Genomic DNA, 22,473 nt, shown 5'->3' with positions numbered 1-22,473 from the left:
TGAAAACTTCCTCTATCAATGCATATAAATATACACACACATACATATATGTATACCTATATAAAGTTAACTTTCCATTATGTTTAAATTTGTCTCATTGATTTCAGGAACTATTGTCTTCTTTATATTAAAAAAAAGAATTTTCATATAGCTATAATATACTTACACACATACACATATACACATTATATATATTATATATCACACACACACACATGCAGGTGTGAGTGTAATGTTCATATGCATTTGTGGACACAGTGTTTACACTGATAATTTCCTTCACTAATGAAATCACATATCTAGGGGTGGCTAGATGGCATAATGAATAGAGCAAAAACCCTGGAGTCAGGAGGACCTGAATTCAAATGTGGCCTCAGACACTTAACACTTACTAGCCGTGTGACCTTGGGCAAGTCACTTAACCACAATTGCCCTACCTTTCCCCTTCCAAAAAGCAAAAAAACAACAACAACAAAAAAAGAAATGATAAGTGTAGACCCTCCTCCATACCCCCAAAGTGTACAAACTCTGAGTTTATTGATATATTATGTATTTATATCTCCTTTTCTAGTTATGTCTATCTGCCTACCAAGACAGCCATCCTTTAAACCAAAACAACAAATATATATGTACATTTAATATGTATATAAGTACATATATAGGTACATGCATGTATATACATATACACATGTGTATATATTTTTATATGTGTGTGTATCTATATATAAGTATATTTCAGCAAAACTAATCAACATATCAACCAAGTCTGATATTCAAAGTATATGCACAGCCCCACATCATAGTCTCTTACCTCTTAAGGAAAGGATGTATATTTTCTAATATCTTCCTCAGTGTAGTCATTAGATTTACACAATTGCATTTCTTTCTTTTCTTTTTTTTGGGGGGTAATCTTTGTTTTCCTCATTCTGTTCACTTCATTGTGCTTAAGTTTCCCCATATTTATGTACTGGCATTTATCATTTCTTAGGCACAGTAGTATTCATTTATCACAATTTATTTTGCCATTTCTTAGTAGATGAATATCTATTTTGTTTTGAACTCTTTGTTGTTATAAAAATTGCTATCATAAATATTTTGGTGCAAATAGATCCTTTTTTCTGTCTTTAATCTCTGACTATATAGCCAAGCATGGGATCTCTATGGGAATTGATCATGATTTTGACTCAAGAGTATACTTAGAGGTCAAATATTCCACTAGATTAAAGTTTAATTTCCTTGATTTCAGGAACTTTATCTTTCTTTTTGAAAAATCACATAGCACCTTTTACACAACTATACTTGAAACTAAACATTAATAAAATTTTGGAAAATCACTCAATCTCTCTGGGCCTCCCTTTTCCACTTGTAGAAGGAAGAGTTTGGATAAAATGATCACTAAACTGACTTTCAGCCTTAAAATTTGGGCATATGTTAAAAGCAGTGACCCAGATATGAATTAAGGGAAAGACAATATTTAAACTATTCACTTTAATCTCTAGGAAGTCACTAGGAAGTCTCAGCTTATATATTATTGTTTGAGAATATGGATAACTTTCTTGTAAATTATTCAGGGAAAATATTAGGAATAATAATAATAATATACATTTCTTTAAGTTTCTCAAAGCCCTTTCTTCATAAGCTTTTCAAGTAGAAAGAATTGTGAAATATAAATGTATTTTGATAGCATATGAGTGAGCCAGATTTTTTTTCTTATTTTCAGCTGTTTCCTGTGGCATTCCAGAATCTCCTGGAAATGGATCTTTTACGGGTAATGAGTTTACTTTGGACAGTAAAGTGAATTACGAATGTAACGAAGGCTTCAGGCTAGAATCTAGTCAACAAGGAACAACAACTTGTCAAGAAGATGGATTGTGGAGTAACAAAGGAAAGCCGCCCACCTGTAAACGTGAGTGTTCAAAAATTCTTAGCCCGTTTTTCTAGGTTCAATTAGGAAAATTATTCATGGGAAGTTTAAATTCTAATGTCTGTAAGTTCTATAGTACACCATAAGACCTTGGAGTCTTAAGTCTTGTCAGCTTTAGAATTAAACAAACTGTCTGCACAAAGTAACCTATATTATAGTGCCTTGTACATAGTGAATGCTTATGTTTCTTATTTTATATTGTGTTGCACCTCATTTATTTTTTGGCTGAAATAGAGAGTCCATGAAAGGGAATTATTTGAAATAGGTCTGGAATTGGTAGATTTGAAACAAACTGTGGAAGATTAATCAATCCATCAAGCAAAAAGCATTTAATGAATGCTAATTATATACCAGAGATAATATATTCTAACAGGTAGAGATATAAAAAACAGGTAGAGATACAAAAGTACAGTATTTGCCCTCAAAGAATTTACATTCTAATGAGGAAGACAATATGATCATATATTAGGGAATACAGAATATATAAAAATGAATATAAGCTAGTATAGGGAGCAGCTGGGTGATGAAGAAACATTTATATGGATGATAACACTTAATCTGAACCAGAAACCAGAGTTTCTAAAGACAGAGGTGAGAAAGGGTTGTATCCCAGACATGGTAGACAACTGATACAAAGACATTGAAAGAAAGGATGGTGCGTCATCTATGCAGAACAGTAAGCAGGCCAGTATGGCAAGATTATAGAGTATAGAGGGAGGAAATGTAAGAATAAGAATAAGTAAAAAGACTTGGACAAATAAGAAGGGTCAAGTTGTGAGGATATTTGCATGCCATACAGAAGAATTTGTATTTGATCCTAGAGGTAATAGAAATGAAGGAATTTTTATTTTACTTCATAGGCAGTAAGGAGTCAATTATTTTTTTGATGAGGTAAATGACATTGTTGAGTTTCTGTTGTAGGAAAATAATTTTGTTAGCTTTGTGAAAGATAGAGCATGGATAAGCATGGACACAGAGAAACCAATTAGGAGGCAACAACAATGCCTCCAACCTAAAAAAATAAAGGTGGTGGTTCTATGGAGAGACAAGGATTGATATAAATAGGGATGGATAATGATATTACAAATGGGAAATCAACAGTAGTAAGTGATTCAATGTATGGAATGAGAGAAGGGGAAAAATAAGAAATGACTCCAAAGTCATTGATCAGAACAACTGGGAGGATAATGGTGACATCAACAGAAATCCAGAAATATGTACAGAGATTGGATACAATTTTAAACATGGTAAATTCAAGGTGCCAGCAGGATATCCATGCAATGATGTTAAACAGGCAATTGAACGTCAGGTAACAGAGTGAGTAAGATAAATTGAAGCTGGAAATACAGACTTGAAAACTATACTTATAGTTAAAGGCATAGGATCTTGCAGGAAGAGGGTATGCAAAGAGAAGATCTAAAATGATGAATTATCAAAAAGAGACACTATGGACAGTAAGTCATTTAAGAGAAAAACTAAGAGAGAGTAATGTAAGCCAAAGGAGCAGACTACTCAAGAAAAAGGGGTGATCAATGGTACAAGCAGCTTGCATATTGAGAAGCATGTACAATGATAAGTGAGAGGTTTTGGGAGACAGTTTCAGTAGACTGGGGAGGGAGGGTTAGAAAGCACTGAAGAGTGATTAAATGGTGAGAAAGTGGAAAAAAGAACATGTAGAGACTTTTAAAAAGAAATTTGACAGTAAAGGGAAGGAGAAATATACTATGAGAATTGAAGGGATGGTACTTACTAATTACATGACTCTGGGTAAGTCTTTTCAATTCATATTTCCTCAAATATAAAGTGGGAATAATAATTGCACTTACCTTATAGAGGCTGTTGTGAGGTCCAAAGGTTACCTTAACACATGTAAAGCTCTTCACAAGCCTTTAAATGTTATATAAATAATATATTTTATTATCTAGCTGTTATCATCATCATCATTAGGTCACTAGAAATTTTATTTTTTGCTTTTAATTTTTGAATAGAAAAAAACTTGAACATGTTTGTTAGTAATACCAAAAAATCCCCAAACAAACCAGTAATGGGAGAAATCTACAAGATGAGAGAAAGGAGAGATTGATAAAGCAAGCTTCTTGGAGGAGGTGGGAAGAGATATGATTGAGAGCACAAACTTAGGAGTTTGCAGTGCTAAGTAAAGGATGATCTCACTCCCTAATAGTGGAAAGAAAAAGGTAGGTGAAGGCACAGAAATATTTTGAGCTATGTGTTTGGGGAAAAGGAGTGGCAGGTACTGATGACATACCTCCCTATAGATCAAATCAAGTCAAATCAACATGTATTAAGAGCCTACGATGTGCCAGGCACTGTACTAAAGCACTTAAAGATATAAAGACAGGTAAAACATAGTGCCTACCCTTAAGGAGCTTGTGTTCTAAAGGGGAGATGAGACAACATGTAAACAATTCTGTACAAACAATATATGTAAAGGATAAATTAATAATAATCAAACAGTATATACTAACATTAAGATGGATCAGAAAAGGCTTAAAGATGTACTCAGTCTTCCCAGTAACATAATAGATGGGATTAATTCCTACTTAAGTAAAAGAAAGTTGTATGAGTGGATGCGGGGTCCTTAAAAGTGGATTGGGGAGCTGCATTGGGAAATATAAAGCAAAATTCATTATTGTTCTCTTCTTCCCAGTTTTCCTTTTACCATCAAGTATACCACCATCCTCTCAGTAATACAAACTCAAAACCTTGGTGTCATCCTTTACCACTCACACCTACTCATCCTCTATATACAATCAATTGTTGAGACATTATTTCCACTTTATCTACTCTATATAGTTCTTTTCTCTCTATTCACACTGGCAAAAAGTTCATCACCTCATGCCTGAATTATTGCAATAGACTTCTGGTTGGACTTCTTGCCTTAAGTTTCTCTTCTCTGCCGCTCATCCTCTATTCACCTGACAGAATGATTTACCTAAATCTCAGGTCAGAACATGCCACCCCACAACTTCACAAGCTCACATGACCCCCTGTTGCCAACAGGATCAAATATACATTTAAAACCATTTACAACCTGGTCCCTCCTCATTTTCTGACACTGCTTGCCTCCAAATACTCAATGATTTTGCTTCACTGGATTACTTGACATTTCTCACATCAAATGCCCCATTTCACTTCTCCGTGTCTTTGTACAATCTGACTCCTATGCCTAGAATGCTTGCCTTCTTCATTTCTGCCTTATGGCTTCCTTCAAAACTCAACTCACATCTGACCTTCTGCAGGGGGCCTCCCCTGCTAGAGTTTTCATGTACCCTATGGGTATCTTCTCTCTATGTATTTTTGTGTTGTCTCCTATTAGAATGTGAGCTCTTTGAGGACAGGGACAGCTATTTCACCTTTCTTTGCATCCTCAACACTCAGCACAATGCCTGACAAATAATATGTCCTTAATTAGTGCTTGCTGATTGATTGAATGACTGAATTTGCTAGGCTACTGCTAATTGCATAGTGAATCATATAAATTGAAACCATAATCACAACAATCAGTATAAATTAGCACTTTCCAAGAAGCATGAACAAAGCTTTATGGGTTATAGAGGAAAAAAAGAAAGCTTCTGTGAAGGAGGATCAAGGAAGGTTTCACATTAAATATTGCGTTTGAACTGGGTCTTTAAACATGGTCTTAAAGCAGAGTTGTGCAAGACAAAAAAAAGGTAAAATGACACGAGCAAAGATGTGGATGTAGAAATAAGGGATTACATTTAGGGAACACGAAATAGACTAGTTTGTTTGTAATACAGAATGTGTGACAGACATTTGTGCAAGAAAAAGTTGGAAAGGCAGATTGGTACTAAATTTATATGACCTTAAGGTTTTTAGCTCCAGTGATTTACAGAATGAACCCAATATTTGTAGAAATAGGGAAATCAGGAGAGGGAGTCAGTTAGGTAAGGGGCAAAAGGTAAAGGGCAGGGACCACTGAGTTTATCATTACACAAAGAATCATATCAAGTTAGAGCTGGAAGGAATTTTTAACCTCAGGGATTATGAGGACTTAATTCTTCATTGTAAAACTGGTGTCAGAGATGTAAAACAGCTTAGTTTGGTCACCCATGCAGTAGTATCAGAGCCAGGATACAAATATAAACCTCTTGCTTCTAATTCCAGGGTTCTTTCCACTGTACCATACTGCACACATCACCATATCACATGTGGCAAGAAATATTTAATGACTCCAAGAAAGTAGAATGTTGATGAATTTTTGGACTATCATCCAACTGGAGAAAAGTCTATTTAAAATGAATCACTATATGTTTCTGTCTAGAAAAAGAACAACTACTTGTATTCCAGCTAAGAATAGAAAACAAATTGCCCTGTTTGTCCTAAGATCATCTGTCTTTAAAAAAGCAAGGATAATGTATTCACCCATTCAAAATGATGGTTCAGTCATATGGAACATTTTCTTTAGGAGACTTTGACCAATTCAGTCCTGCGATAAATTTCCCTGTTTTTAAAAATCATCCAATGTAGATATTTCTGAAAGATGTGGCTGACTCACATTATCAAGACTCTGAAGTGACCCATTTAGTACCTAAGAGTTCAACAGGTCTTATATTTTGTCTCACTAAAGAGACTTCAAGTTCTACTAATCTTTATTCTAAAGGTACATTCTTTGACATATTGCTGGTAGCTAGAATTCTAGGAATATATTTGTAAGTGAAAGTACAATAGAACTAAAAATAAATTATTACTTTAATTTGTCACTTAATAGTAATGACTGTTGTCTTCATTACAGCATGGTTGTTAATTACTGATTTCATTAATGTGTATTCATTCATTGGAGTTAGTTTATTATTAGAAACAGTATTACTAGGCATAAAGTTTCTCACTGATTTAGGCTTACTTCACTAAATTAAAAAGAGCTTTATAATTCATGGGTAGACTAGATCGAGACCTCAGGAGTCAGGGAGACTTGAAATCAAGTCTTATGTCTAGCACATACTAGATATATAATGATGGGTCCTACTCTGTGGATCCTCTTACCTTCTCAGTATCATTAAGACTATAAGGTACATGTAAGTGGCTAATGTGCTCCAGTGGAAAGAGCTGAGAACTTTCTATGCTGATGAAATTAGAGGGGCTCCAGTGACCATATCATATAGCCAAAAGTCAAATATATTGTATACCATTTACCCATATTGTGATTTGTTACTTCAGTTGAAGATAGCAATGAATATTTTTTTCTATAGATTTTACTGAGTTTTATAGTTTTAACTATAAATTGATCTGGTATGTATGTTATTTTTGTCAAGTCCTGAAACAAATCAAACTCATAAGTGAAGGGATAAAACACCTTTAATTAACAGATTCTTAAGCCAGTGGCCTTGGGGATCACCCACATTTACATACAAAGATGTCCAATAAGGAAACTTACAGAAAAAGCTTTTATACTTTTATTAGCAGGAAAAGCAGAGCAGGGTCAAATGAGGTAGGGGAGCCTGGTGAGGAGACCCCAGTTGTCCATGGCAATCTGACAATACACACTCATTCTGATAAATTTACCCTTCATGATTTAACTTGCCATGTCTCAGTAAGACAAGGACATTAGGATCTGAGATCCAGGTCAGGATAGGTTACTTTACAAGGTAAAATTCCAGGATGGGGACTTAAGGTGTAGTTAAGCTCAACTCAATGAAGGTAAAAATTTTAATTGTAGGAATGCAGGGATATTACTAGTATTATTAAGAAGGAGTGGTAGGTAATAGGTAATATGATATTAAAATTTTTCTGTCATTTTCATCTCTTTTTTTTCTTCTTTTTTTGTTTATTTTTAGTTTTCAACATTGATTTCCACAAGGTTTTGAATTACAAATTTTCTCCCTCTCTTTCCACTACCAACCACCCCAAAATAGTGATCCTACTGAATACCCCTTCCCCCAGTCTGCTCTCTCTTATATCCTCCCCCATACCTCCTCTGACTTTCTAGTAGGGCAAGATGGATTTCTACACTCCAGCACCTGTATATCTTATTTCCCAGTTGCATGTAAAAATAGTAATAATAATTTTTTTTAATATTTGATTTTAAAACTTTGATTTCCAGATTCTTTCCCTTCTTCCCTCATCACCCACCCCTACTGGGAAGATAAACTATTCAATATAGGTTGTACATATATAGTTACTCAAAACATTTCCGTAGTAGATATATTGTAAATTTATTGTAAAATATATTGTAAATATATTGTAAAAGACTGACTATAGGGGCGGCTAGGTGGCACAGTGAGTAGAGCACTGGCCCTGGAGTCAGGAGGACTTGAGTTCAAATCCAGCCTGAGACATTTAACACAAAAACTAGCCATGGGACCTTGGGTAAATCACTTAACCCCAATTGCCTTCCAAAAAGCAAAAAAACAAAAACATAAAAAAAGACTATATTACCCTCCATCCCATCTTGCCCCATATATTCTATTTTCTACTTTGACCTTCTCCCTTTTCAAAAGTGTGTGCCTCTAACTACCCTCCCCACAATCCGCCCTCCCCTCTATCATTCCCCCTCTAATCCCCTTCCCCCCTCTAATCCCCAATTGGGAAGATACCCAATTGAATGTGTATGTTATTCCCTCCTTAAGCCAAATTCAGTGAGAATAAGGTTGATCCATTACGTTTTGGCTTCCTGTTCTAAACTTCCATTGTAATAGTTTTCTCTTACCTCTTTTATATGAGATAATTTACCCTATTCTGTCTCTCCCTATCTCCTCTCATTATATTCCTCTCTTACCTCTTAATTTTATTTTTGAGATATCATGTCTTCCTATTCAACTGATCTTGTACCTTCTGTCAATGTATACATGTACACGTATATACACACACTTACATATGTATTTATATGCACATATACCCTACTATATAAACATATATGTATATATACATATATATGTATACACACATATAAATATTCTCTTCAACTATCTTCATTCTGAAAAAAGTCTCATGAGCTACAATTATAGTTTTTCCATGTAGGAATATAAATACTTCAACTGTGATAAGGTCCTTATGATTTCTTTTGCCTATTTACCTTCTCATGCCTCTCTTGCTTCTTGTATTTGAACATCAGATTTTCTATTCAACTCTGGTTTTTTCATCAAGAATGCTTAGAAGTCCTCTATTTCACTGAATATCTATATTTTCCCCTGAAACATGATACTCAGTTTTGCTGGGTAGGTGATTCTTGGTTTTAATCCCATCTCCTTTGACCTCCAGAATATCATGTTCCAAGCCCTTCGATACCTTAATGTAGAAGGTACTAGGTCTTGGGTTATCCTGATTTTGTTTTATCAATATAGTAATAGTAAAATTGTTCCTTCCTGGATGCTTGTAATATTTTCTCCTTGATCTGGGAACTCTGGAATTTGGCTATGATATTCCTAGGAGTTTTCTTTTTGGGATCTTTTCCAAGAGGCAATCAGTGAATTCTTTCAACCTCTATTTTGCCCTCTGGTTTTGAAATATCAGACAATTTTCCTTGAGAGTTTCTTAAAGGATGATTTCTAGGTTCTTTTGTTGATCATGGCTTTCAGTTAGTCCAATAATTTTAAAATGATCTCTCCTGGATTAATTTTCTAGGTCAGTGTTTATTCCAATTAGATATTTCATATTGCCTTCTATTTTTTCATTTGTTTGGATCTGTTTTATAGTATCTTGATTTCTCAGAAAGTCATTAGCTTCCATTTGCTCCAATCTAATTATGAAGGAATTATTCTCTTCAGTGAGCTTTCGAAATTCCTTTTCCATCTGGCAAATTTGGCTTTTTTTTTTTTTTGCTTTCTTTGTGAGGGGCAATTGGGGTTAAGTGACTTGCCCAAAGTCACATGGCTAGTTTTTTTGTGTTAAGTGTCTGAAGTCAGATTTGAACTTAGGTCCTCCTGACTCCAGGGCTGGTGATCTATTTACTGAGCCACCTAGCGGCCCCAAAATATTGTGTTTCATTTTTTTTTTTGAGGGGGTAAAAGAGAACAATTGGGGTTAAGTGTCTTGCCTAAGGTCACACGGCTAGTTTTGTGTTAAGTGTCTTAGGCCAGATTTGAACTCAGGTCCTCCTGACTCCAGGGCTGGTGCTCTATTTGCTGTGCACCTAGCCACCCCTGCAAATTCAGCTTTTAAAGACATTCTTCTCCACATTGGCTTTTTGGGCATCTTTTGTCATTTGAATTAGTCTATTTAAGGTGTTATTTTCTTCAGTCAGTTTTTTTTTTAAGCAGTTGGGGTTAAATAACTTTCCCAAGGTTACATGGCCAATTTTGTGTGGGTTTTAAGTATCTGAGGCCGAAACCGATCCCAGGTCCTCCCAACTCCAGGGCCAGCGCTCTTACTCACTGTGCCACCTAGCCGCCCCTGTTGACTCGCTTTACATGATTTTCTTGCATCATTCTCATTTCTCTTTCCAATTTTTTCTCCACTTCTCTTACTTGATTTTCAAAATCCTGCTTGAGCTCCATTATGGCCTATAACCAGATCATATTTTTCTTGGAAGCTTTTGATGCAGGAGATCTGTCTTCATTGTCTTCTTCCTATTCCATGCTTTGATCCTTTTTGTCCCCAAAAAAAGGAATCTAAGGTTTTTAATTAATTAATTTTATAATTATAATAATTATCTTCTTGCTTTGCTTCCTCTGCTCGCTCATGTTGCCTGTCAGTTGCTTGACTTTTGAGCTCTTTGCTGCAGTAGAATTCTTCTTCCAGAGAGGACAGCTTTGTCCCAGATAGCTGGGGTTTTTGCAGCTGCTGGAGCTATTAAGATTTTGCCCTCTCTGCAGGCTCCACAGGCTCTGGACCACTGGCCACACACCCTAGGACCTCCACCCAAGAGAGCAATCCAGTTCCAAGCAGGTTAAAGCAAAAGCAATTACCCTCTGAATGGTCGTTTGGTCCCCTTATGAACTGCAGACCAGGAGCTCTGGAGGCAGTCTTGAGGTGAAGTAGCTGCAGCCACCACACCTCCGCCACCTCTCACCCCTGGGACAGGGGCTAGACCACAGCCTTCCTTTCCAACAGAGTTCCCGACTGACCTTTTCCTTGCTCCTTGGTGTTTATGGGTTGAGATGTCTGGAAACCACCACAGCTGCTGCTGATTCACTCTCCTAAAGTTTGCTCTGGTAGCCACTGTTTGGGGCCACTGTGAGGCCAAAACTGTGCGTCTCATGGGGGATTGCACTCAGCTCCCAGTGTGCTGTGATGGACCCTTTCTTTAGGCCTTCTGAGCTGCCTTCAGCAGGAGATTTGTTTCTCTCTGTCATTGTGTGGATTCTGTAGCTCTAAAATTTGTTTAGAGTCATATTTCATATATATTTGAGGTGGTTGTTGGGGGAGCTCACAGAATTTCCTGCTTCTATGCTGCCATCTTGGCTCAACCACCTTTATCTCTTCCTTATAAAAATAAAAGTTTAAAAACACAAATTTAGACTGAAGACCAAGAGATATTTCATAACTAATAAACTGTCTTGCACATGTAGTACAAGTTTTAAGTCATTGAATTAATTAAGTAAATAATTTGAATATAAAAAGTTTTGAAAATTTATTATTTAGCAATTGAAAAAATGTTTAAATTTTGAAAGTACTTCTACCCTGCCCCCCTCATCCTCTCTGTTCTGTTTAGTGCCAGTTATACTTAGAAATGATTACTTCAGTTAGTAGTAATAAAAAGCTTAATTCTCGAATTGCTTGCCTTCTCAATCAGGGTGGTTGGGGAGGGAGGGAGGGAGAACTCAGAGTTTTAAAAATGAATGTTAAAAATTGTTTTTAGGGGGCGGCTAGGTGACACAGTGAATAGAGTACCGGCCCTAGAGTCAGGAGGACCTGAGTTCAAATCCAGCCTCAGATACTTAACACTTACTAGCCGTGTGACCTTGGGCAAGTCACAACCTCAATTGTTCTGCCTTTCCCCCCTCCAGAAAGAAAAAAATAATTGTTTTTACATGCAGCTGGCAAATAAAATATACAGATAGTGGGTTGTAGAAATTTCTCTTGCCCTACAGAAGAATGGAAGGGAGGGGATAAGAGAAGAGGGGGTGTGGATGATAGAAGAGAGGGAAAATTTGGGGAAGGGATAATCAGAATGCATGCTATTTTGGGGTGGGAGGAGGGGAGAGATGGGGAGAAAATTTGGAACCCAAAATCTTATGAAAGTGAATGTTGAAAAATAAAAAATTAATTAAATTTTAATTTAAAAATAAATTTTAGTATGTTTATATTAAAAATTAAAAAAAATTAAAAGCTTGATTCTAACTTTTGAAAACCAATAAATGCCATTTTTTCCTTCCTCCTTCAAAAGGCTCATTCCTCCAAAACCTAAATAACTTTAGGGTGTGTAGATATTACAATATGAAAATTCCTTGGAATTGAAAAGCTTGATATGTCCATTAGCTTTTTTTTTCCTTTAATTTGCCTACCTGAGTGAAAAGTATGATGAAAGGATTTAAGGGAGTTGAACTAGATGATCTCTAAGAACCCTTAAAGTTCTCACATTCTGAACATTCTGAGTTTCTAAATTAGAGGGAACACAAACGATAAGAAAAGTATCCTTACATTGTGTTGATGATTCACTCACCCATTACCTTTTAAAGCATATTCTTCCAGAAACCGAGCTTCTTAAGGGTGATATGGTAACATGAGACAATTCTATGTTACTTAAACTATAGGGAAGTTAGTAGATAAATACATTATCTCTCTAGAGAGGAAGCATTTCAGTTGTTGACAAATAGCAAATGCCCCACACAAATGTATATGGTAAATGTATTAGCTCGTTCTATCCCTAGGTTTGCTAAAATGAAGGCTATAATAAATAAATGTGGTGAGGTTTGCACACTCTGTCTAGTAATATATGTCCCTGAGGCTGAAGTTTGAGGCTCATTTCTTTTCATTTTAATTATTTACTTAGACTAGTTTTGGATCATTGAAGATCTGATTCATGCTGGTTACATAATGAAACAAGGGAGGGTCATTGGTATTAATGTCCTGGATTTAATGGTATGACACAATGATGAATAGATATGCATTATATACATTTTATTTAGAGGAAAGTCAGATCCAAATAGTCAACTTCTTACTTAACATGAGGCTACTCTGAATTTGCAGTTCATGAATTTTATAGCATATTGATACTTTTGATTTTGCTTTCAAGTTACCTTATAATGATTAATAATGTAAAAAAAGCCCAAAAGAACTTTGAACTTTATTTAGTATACAGTGAATTCAGTATAATGTGTTTTTGGACCTTGTTCAAAGAGGTTTGGTTAATAGAATATTAAAAGGGTCTGATTTTAAGGTTTCCTTTCTAATATGCCACCAAATGAACTCTGAACATTATGAACTGACTAGAGTATATTTTACAACCCTATTCAAAAGACAGCATGAATAAATACTTCCAAAGCTTGTTATTACCTATGCTTAATTATTACTATCTGAAGAATATGATTTTTTTTTCATTTAACTTTGAAAAAAGATAGCTTTCAATGCTATTAAGAACATTTAGGGCATTAGAGTGAAAAATCCTGTATTCATTGTCATTTAACACTTATGTGATCATAAGGATAAAAATCAGTGTTTATAAGATGGAATAGATCTCAAAAGCTATGTAAGTCCTACTTTCCCAGTAAAGAAATGACCTCTGGGATACAATTCAATAAGCATTTTTAATCAATAATTAAAAGCCAGATAGGTGGCACAACAGATAGAGTCCTGGACCTGGATTTTAGGATGACTTGAGTTCAAATTCAGCCTTAGGTGCTTACTAGATATGTGAACCTGGACAAGTCACTTAACCTTTATTTGCTTCAATTTCCTTAATTGTAAAATAGTGATAATAATAGCACTTACCTCTGAGCATTGTTGAGAGGATCAGCTAAGATATTTCTGAAGTTCTTACCATGGTGCCTGGCACATAGTAAGCAGTATATAAATGCTTATTTACTTCCCCTTTCCCACTGTTGAATGGGGATAATAAAAGTATATATTTCCCAAGGTTGTTTAAAGGATAATATGAGATAATATTTATAAAGGGTTTTAAAAACTTGAAGACACTATATAAATGCTAATTTATTATTATCATCAAAGAACGAATTCCAGATATTGTGATAACCACTGGCAGTAAACAATGAAGTGACATGTATAAATCATGGAACATTATGTTATCTGAAGAATTAAAAATGGCTATTACTTGAAAGGCAATAGAAAGGGAAGTTGTGACTATGAGCAGGTTGAAAAATGTAACAAGTCAAGAGAAGCATTTATTATGTGTTTACTATGTGCCAAACACTGCACTAAACATTGGAGATATGAATAGTAGTAAAAAGAAAGATCCCTGCCTTGGGAGCTTGAAGTCTTATAGGGAAAGACGACATATACAATAAAGCTGAAAGGGATGAGAAGGTACATTATGGAGAAAGAAGTATTAACAGTCAGAAGAAGGTCCCATACAGGAATGAAGGAGTATACATGGATGGTCTGGAGATGTTCTGGTTATACAGAGGCTCTGAGGCAAAATATGACCAACCAGAGGAAGGGGCTACAGAGGGACATAGGGATCTTCCATCATGAGAAAGCTGCTGGAGCATGATGGCAAAGGAGGCTTTCAGAATGAGGGGACTGCTGAAGCATGATGAGGAAGACATCTTTCAGGATGAGAAGACTGCTAGGAAGTGGAGAAAGAAGTCCAGTCAAGAGGGGATGCAGAGGAATAAAGGAGAATAACAAATAGTAAGTAAGGAAACAAAAAGAACTTGAATAAAGGAAGTCATCAAACATGTATAGCTGAAAAGATAAACTTGATATATTGTATTATGGTCAAATTATGTGTTCTACTACTATTCACATTTAACAATCCCTGGGCATTTCTTGGGCTAGCCACAAAGATCCTGGGTTTTATTTCTTGCCATCCTCTGAAGAGATAAAGCTAACCCAAGATTAGGACTGAAGGACTGAGTTCCCCACCTTCAGTAGGAGTTTTTAGAGGATCTCCAGAGAGGAGAAGGAGAGAAGTAGAGGGCAAGAGGTCTTTGCCTGTTACGTGGAGCAGTAGTGATATCTGCAGGTCTCTTCCTCAAACTGAAGATTCTAAGCAAGACCATGAGAAGGTAGAGTCAAGTCAGAAATAATAGACTGTGTGTATCTGTATGTATGTGTATATTTGAGGGCCTGCCACCAGTCTTGCCCTTTTATTGTATTCTAGAGTGCATCTGACCTAGTATTTTCATAAATATTTGTGGTGGACACTATCCTTGAATTCACTTATTTCCCCTTCATTTGGGGCATGATGAAGGCATGGGGCGCTTCTGAGAGTTCAGAAAAGAGTGATCATTCCTCCTACAGGGATCTAATACAAACTCACCAGCCTGTTAGGGAGTGTCTATTTTCCAATTGCAGCACAATTATAAACCATACATATGTTTGATAACTATACTTCAGAGAACAGAATTACTATGAATTTGGGACCTTTTTCAATCTGTCTCATCAAACAGAAGCCTAACAGAGTAAGTGAGGCTTACAGTACACACACAATGGTAAGAAGAATCAATAAAGACCCCTAGTATCCTGACCCAAATCTTCTGATTTCCACTCAAGAGATCTTTCTACTGCAACATTCTGCTCTGATATGAACCTGTAAGGAGGTCTGATAATTAAAATATGGAATACTAAGCAATCCACAAAACAACCTTAGAAGAACTCATTTAAAAAGTATACAAAAGTTGGATAGGAGAGGTAGGCACGTACAAATTGTGATCTGTGACATTAGACAAAATATCCACATCAATGAAGTCATGTTAGAGTATTTTGGAATATGCAGGTCTCTATTGTCTGCACTGAGGGTATAAAGGCAGAAAACTGCTCTCAAGATAAAGTCTATATAAGGTTATGTAAAGCAATTATAAGGGAGAGAGAAAGAGAGTACTAATAACTGGAGGAAAGTGGAATGACCTAATATAGGCTGTAACAGATGATTTGGGGTCATTTCTTATATCACCCAGACTTGTGCTGAAGACTTCCAATGAAACAGAGCCTGCTCTTTCCCAAGGAATTGCCTTCTACCTTTGAATAGCTCTCATGTTACTTGTCTCCTTACATGGAGTCATAATCTGTCTTTCTTCACCTTTCATCCATTTTGCCTCTCTGTGGCTAAACTGAAAATCTAATGTCTTCTATGTGATAACCCTAAAAATACTTGAAAACAGCTATCATGTCTTCCTCAAGTCTTGTCTTTTTCAGACTCAAAATATCCAAAATTACTTCAACCAATGTTCATATGGCATGGTCTGAGGCTCTTCCATGACCCTTTTCCAGTCATACTCCAGGTTGTTTATATGGTTGTTCAGTCATTTTCTCAATTGTGTCTGACTCGTCATAATCCCATTTGGGGTTTTCTTGGTAGAGATACTGGAATGGCTTGCCATGTCCTTCTCTAACTCATTTTACAGATGAGGAAACTGAGACAAACAGGGTTAAGTGACTTGCCCAGGGTCACACAGCTGGTAAGTGTCTGAGGCTGGATTTGAACTCATGAAGATGAGTCTTTCTAACTCCAGGCTCAGCACTCTATCCACTGTACCACCTAGACATGCAGTTTGTCTATGTTTTTCCTTAAATATGACATCCATACCTTAAAATGTTTATTTTCAATCTGAACAGCATAGATTGCCATGTAATCACTTTCTATCTACCAGAATTTCTATTTCTCATCATTAACCTTAAGGTTTAATTATATAAAACAATTTTATCCAAAAGGGGCTCTACATAAGCTATTATTACTATCAACAACTACATCATTGCACTACTTTTGTTACAAAACTGGAAATGTAGCTATTGTGATATTTTCTCCTTTTTAATATCTAAGGTAGAATTCAGTGTCCTCACAAACACATATTCACATGAAGAGTATTGATTTATGCTGTAACAAGGCATAAAAGAAATCCTTAATGCAAAGGAAAATTTTGAACAAATTGATAAAATTATCCAATGACCTTGAACGACTTTGTCCAGTTGGTAAGCTATTTTTGGTACAATATTGTCCGGTAACAGTCATAATGGAAAAGTTTGTATTACTTTTTTGTTCATGACTAGAGCTTGAAATTAGTTTCATGGCTAATGAACAGCTATAGGCCTGTGTGGCCTGCTAAATAATTCAGCATCAGAATATTAATGATTTGAAAATTTTTTTCTCAAACTTTATTCAAGGAGCCACCATTGCCTCAGATTTCCTGGGAGAAGGTATTGAAGCAATAGCCATGGGGAATGTGTGTGTATGTATTTGTGTGTGTGTGTGTGTGTGTGTGTATGTGATGGAGGGTGTTCTGGGGGTGACTGGTGGCAGAAGGATAGGATTGTCCCTCAAATGTATCAGAAAAGCATTTGTGATAGTCCTTGACATTTTTTTGTTACCTCTGACATTATAAAGGAAAACAATATAAATTGCTTTTCACCATATAGAGAAAAAAAGGGATTGTATAAACATTTTTGTACAAATCAAATAGTTATACTGATTTAAAAGTAATGGTAATGGTATGTCAAAGCCTTCTATAAACATTACTAATTTGTAGAAAATAGTGAAAAAGAGGAAAGACTTATTTAGCATCTTAGAATGTTTGCGCTAGAACTAATCTTAGAAGACATCCATTCTTCTCCCCTCATTTTGCTGATGAGATAAGTGAGGCCTAAAGAAGGGAAGTGAACTGTTTAAGGACATATATGAATATGTCATATGGACATATATGAATGTGACAGTACTAAGATCCTGACCAAAATCTTCTGATTTCCAGTCGAGATCTTTCTACTGCAACATTCTGCTCTGATATGAACCTACAAGGAGGTCTGATAATTAAAATATGGAATACTAAGCAATCCACAAAAAATCAAGTATATTATTTTTAATAGCGTTTAATATCAATATATTAGCATATAAAACGAAGTTTTACAGAATTAATACAGTAATACTACCTCATTATGTTAAGGATTTACAGAATTAATACAGTAATACTACCTCATTATGTTAAGGCTTACAGAGAATAACAACTGTTTGAGGTAAGTAGTGAAACTATTATGATTCCCCCATTATATAGATACAGAAACTGAGACTCCGAGAGGTTGTATCACACAGCTAGTAAATACAAGAATTGGGATCTGAACTCAAGTTTATCCTGTGCTCTGTGTGTGTGTGCATATAGTGTATATAAAATATAATATAGAGAGAGGTTCTGCTCCAAAATGAATATTTGATCCTATCTGTTCATCTAAAATTTACGTAATGAGTATAAATTTCAGTCATTTTCATTTTTATTTTAGATTGTCACAACAATCAGTATAAAACATAGAAATGGTTGAAAGAATTGGATTAACAGTATTATGCCCTTGTTGATAAAACTTATCCTGAACAATACCTAATACGTAGATCCTAGCAGAGACTATGCTTCTGTATTTACAGAATTGTATTACTTAGCTGTAATGAAAACATAGTCACAATGAGAGTATACTATACATAGAAGATCTCATATAATACAACTTCCTTAATACAATCTTCAAGGCATTTTTTTGGGTGAAATGTCGCTGTGTTGTATAAATAATTATTCATCCTCTTTTGTATTTACAATACCAATTATATAGAATATGGTTTAAAGGGTTAAACTAAAAAAGAAACCGCATTCCATATATTTTAAACTTTTTGACAAAAGAACATGTGATATACTACACAGAATTGTGAGCATTAAGTGGAACTCATGTTCCTGAGTTCAAATGTGGACTCAGATACTTAGTAGCTGTTTAACCCTGAGCAAGTAACTTAATCCTGTTTGCTTCAGCTTCCTCATCTGCAAAATGAGCTGAAGAAGGAAATGGCAAACCACTGCATTATCTTTGCCAAGAAATCCAAAATGAGTTAGACCCAACTGAAAAATGACTGAACAACAATAACAACAATCTCTACTATTCTGCTTCAAATGTTTTTTCAATATCCATAGATGCTTGATATTATGTAGAATCCTTCAAGATCGAGACTTTATAGCAAATAAAGGCAACTAATAGGAATTTTTCTATTTTTTTAGTGAATGCTAACATAGTTGTGAAAGGGGAACAGCTCAGAAAGGGAGGCTTTTTCAAGCTAAAACTGCCATCAATTTTAGATGCAAGTCTAGGTTTAAATAACAAATTGATGGGAAATTGAAGACCTAGATGGGTTCTAGGTTCTTCATTAACTGTTAGAAAGATTATATTCAAATAATTACTTCTCTGCGTCTTCATATACCCTCATCTGTTCAAGAAACTAGTTATACTAAGAAAATCCCATTACTCTCACCATGGTTTTGAAGACTGTTTTCTCCGCTAAGACTATCTTTGCTTAACTTTCCAGTCCCTTTGCTCCCAGAACCAACAGAAATATGAGTCATTCTTTTAATATTCTGACAGCATTTTCTCCCCTGCCATGGTGGTTTTTAAAAATTCTCTGTATTTAAAATCTTCTTGATTTTGCCAGATTCTTTTTATCTGCTACATTTTGATTTTTGCCTCTTGTCACTACAAAAAAGTTTTAAACATTGTAAACAGAACAGAAGGAAACAAATACAAATCCAGTCATTCTGCCATGTATGAAAGAATATTCTTTGCTTTCTAAACAATTTTCAAGGCAGTCTGTGAAGATTTTCTCATTTGAAGATAATATATAAAAAAATATTCTGACACTTCATTATTTTTTGAAGCAAAATGAAATAAGCTTCTTTCTCATTGTAAAGCAGATTTCTTTTGTAAATATTATAAGTGATGACCTCTGTGAATTTAAAAATAGCTATCCACACTTTGGATATATCCTTTCTTTCAACAGTAATCAAATTTCCAAAGGTTTTCCAGGGCTGACATCTTTCAAGAGTATTTAACTGTTTAGGGCTTCACTGAGAGAGCATGCCTATGTTAGTTTTATGATTAAGAAGGGGATTAAGGGACATAATGTGAATGATTCTTTTCTTTCTTTTCTCTCTACTTCTACACACATCCAATTATCAGTCCTTTTTTTTTTTTTGGATAGGAGCTAATAATAGGAAAAGAGGAGTAAAATGGTATAAAGAAGAAGTGTGGGATTACTTGAATATATCAGTATTTTAATGATTCTGGGCTTTCATTGATGAAAATACCCTTTCACTGTTACAAATTACAACTTATCCATGCCTTTTTGTTCTATGAAATTAGTAATCACATGCTTCTACAAATCCTCTGTGGAATATCTGCCCACCATACTGAAGTCCTTCCTTTGGGTATTTTAATCATCAACACCATGATGATATGTGAGGCTAATTTAATCGAAGGTTTTGGTGGACTCTCATAGTTTCAGAGTCTAAATACAATATAAATTTGATAAGCCATAGGATCATAGACTTAGAGCTAGAAGAAACCTCAGAGAACATCTAGTCCAAATCCTTCATTTTGCATATAAGTAAACTGAGTCCCAGGGAAGTCAAAAAATTTGCCCAGGTTTACACAGGCAGTAAGGATCAGAGGTGAAATTTGTACCTAGGTTCTCTGACTCAAGAGCCAATGGTTTGCTGTTGTTATTTTTTGTTTGTTTCATTTTGTTTTTTTCTTCTAAGAGTCTTAGGAAACTTCTTCTATCTTAAGGCTTTACTAGCTACTATGTCCTCAGTCCATTACATTAATTGAGAACCAAAATCAAAATAATCAGTTGCCAAAATCAAAATTAGAAATAAATATTTTTAAGTTCTAATACTACATTGGATGAGATATATAATAAATAATGACAAGATAGAAGGGGGTTTCATAGGTGTCTCAGAGAAAAAAATACAAAAAGTAAGGAGAAATATAAAATAGGTGGCAAACAGACTATTCTTGAGACCCCCTCATAGACAATAATGGAAAGTTTCTTCTCCTCACCCCCTCCCACCCCTACAATACTTTGGATAGAAACTAGTAACTGTCAATCAAAGGAAGCCAGTTTAATATCATTTTGTACTATGTTTTGTTCCCTTTTTTGCCTTAATTAATTTATTTCCTTTTAGTTTACAAGATTCAGTCCCACAATCTCTTCAGTTTCAAATTTTCTCCCCTTCCCTTTCTTCTTCTCTGTCCCTCCCCCCACCCTGCCCTGCCCATGGTGGCATGCAATTATGTATAGGATCTGCACATACTTTCACATTAAACATTAGTCAGGTTGTAAAGGATTGTAACCAATGGAATGAACAATGGGAAAGAGGAAACAAAACCAAACAAGAAAAAGAAAGAGAGCAGGTAATTTGCTTCAATCTGCATTCAAACTCTGTTCTTTCTAGTTCTTTTTCTCAATGTAGACATCTCTTTCCATCATGAGGTTTTTGGAGTTGTCTTATAACCTTGCATTGCTGAGAAGAGTCTAGTCTATCGGAGTTAGTAATCACACCTACATGTGTCTGTAATTGTGTACAAATTTCTCCTGGTTCTACTCTTCTCATGCAGCATCAGTTTGTATAAGTCTCTCTACAGGTAAATATGAAGACTGTCTGCTCCTCATTTCTTATACACAAAAGTATTAAATTGTATTCATATACCACAACTCATTTAGCCACTTTAATATCATATTATAAGAAGAGGTAAGGGGCAGCTAGGTGGAGCAGTGAATAGAGCACCGGCCCTGGAGTCAGGAGAACCTGGGTTCAGATCTGGCCTAAGACACTTAACACAAAAAATAGCTGTGTGACCTTGGTCAAGTCACTTAACCCCAATTGCCCTCCAAAAAGCAAAAAAAAAAAAAAGAAGAGAGAAGAGGTAGAAAGCCCCTATTAAATTGCTAAGCCCTTGCTCCAGAATTCTCACCAGTGCAGTAAACAAGTTAAATGATATGGCAGTTCACCAAAAGTGTTGGTCATGAGAAAAGCTAACCATAACCACAGAGCAATGAGGATCTCATTGCCATAAAGTGTGGAGAAAAAGGGTGAATTTTTAAGAAGTGTTAAAGGAGTGTACAACAAAAATGGCATGATTCAAGGAAAAAAAAGAAAGAAATGAAGGTAAAGAGGCAAAACTAAGTTGTGTTAGTTCACAGGTGGAAAAGTATAACAGAGAAATGAAAAAAAGGAAGAACTACTGATTCTCTGGAGCCTTTAAGATACACATGCACACATATACATACATATGTATGGATGGATGGATGGATTTACACTGCATTATTCTACTTAGGAGAACTCTGAAACAAGGTTTGATTAGTTTAGGAGGGGTTTTCTGCCTCTTCTTTTAACTATCTTCCTTTGATTGGCAATTATCAGATTTTATCCAAAGCACAGTAGGAGTAAGAGAGGATAGGGAAAAGCAGCTTTTAATTACTGTGGTTGAAAAGATCTCAAATAGAATCTGTTTTCCACCCACTTGCATCTCTCTCTGCTTTTTGTCTCTTCTCTCTCTCTCTCTCTCTCTCTCTCTCTCTCTCTCTCTCTCTCTCTCTCTCTCTCTCTCTCTCTCTGTCTCGGTCTCTGTCTCTCTGTCTCTCTGTCTGTCTGTCTCTCTCTCTCTGTCTCTCCCTCCCTTCCTCCCTCTCCCTCTTTCCCTCCCTCCCTCCCTTC

The 22,473-nt window shown here is 35.5% G+C and overlaps 1 protein-coding gene across 1 annotated transcript in view; it reads left to right on the top strand.

The window, feature by feature from the left end:
* CSMD1 (CUB and Sushi multiple domains 1) overlaps nucleotides 1-22,473 on the top strand; it is a 2,654,573-nt gene that overhangs the window by 2,466,556 nt on the left and 165,544 nt on the right. Inside the window, exon 50 of the mRNA XM_069065406.1 lies at nucleotides 1,721-1,906. Coding sequence (XP_068921507.1) covers nucleotides 1,721-1,906 — 186 coding nt within the window. The remainder of the gene's footprint in view (nucleotides 1-1,720; nucleotides 1,907-22,473) is intronic.

Source organism: Petaurus breviceps, unplaced genomic scaffold (assembly GCF_028583685.1).
Source record: "Petaurus breviceps papuanus isolate PSGF00001 unplaced genomic scaffold, PetGlider_PUasm1.0 90686, whole genome shotgun sequence".
NCBI lineage: Eukaryota > Metazoa > Chordata > Mammalia > Diprotodontia > Petauridae > Petaurus > Petaurus breviceps.
This window is presented reverse-complemented; position numbering and strand designations above follow the sequence as displayed.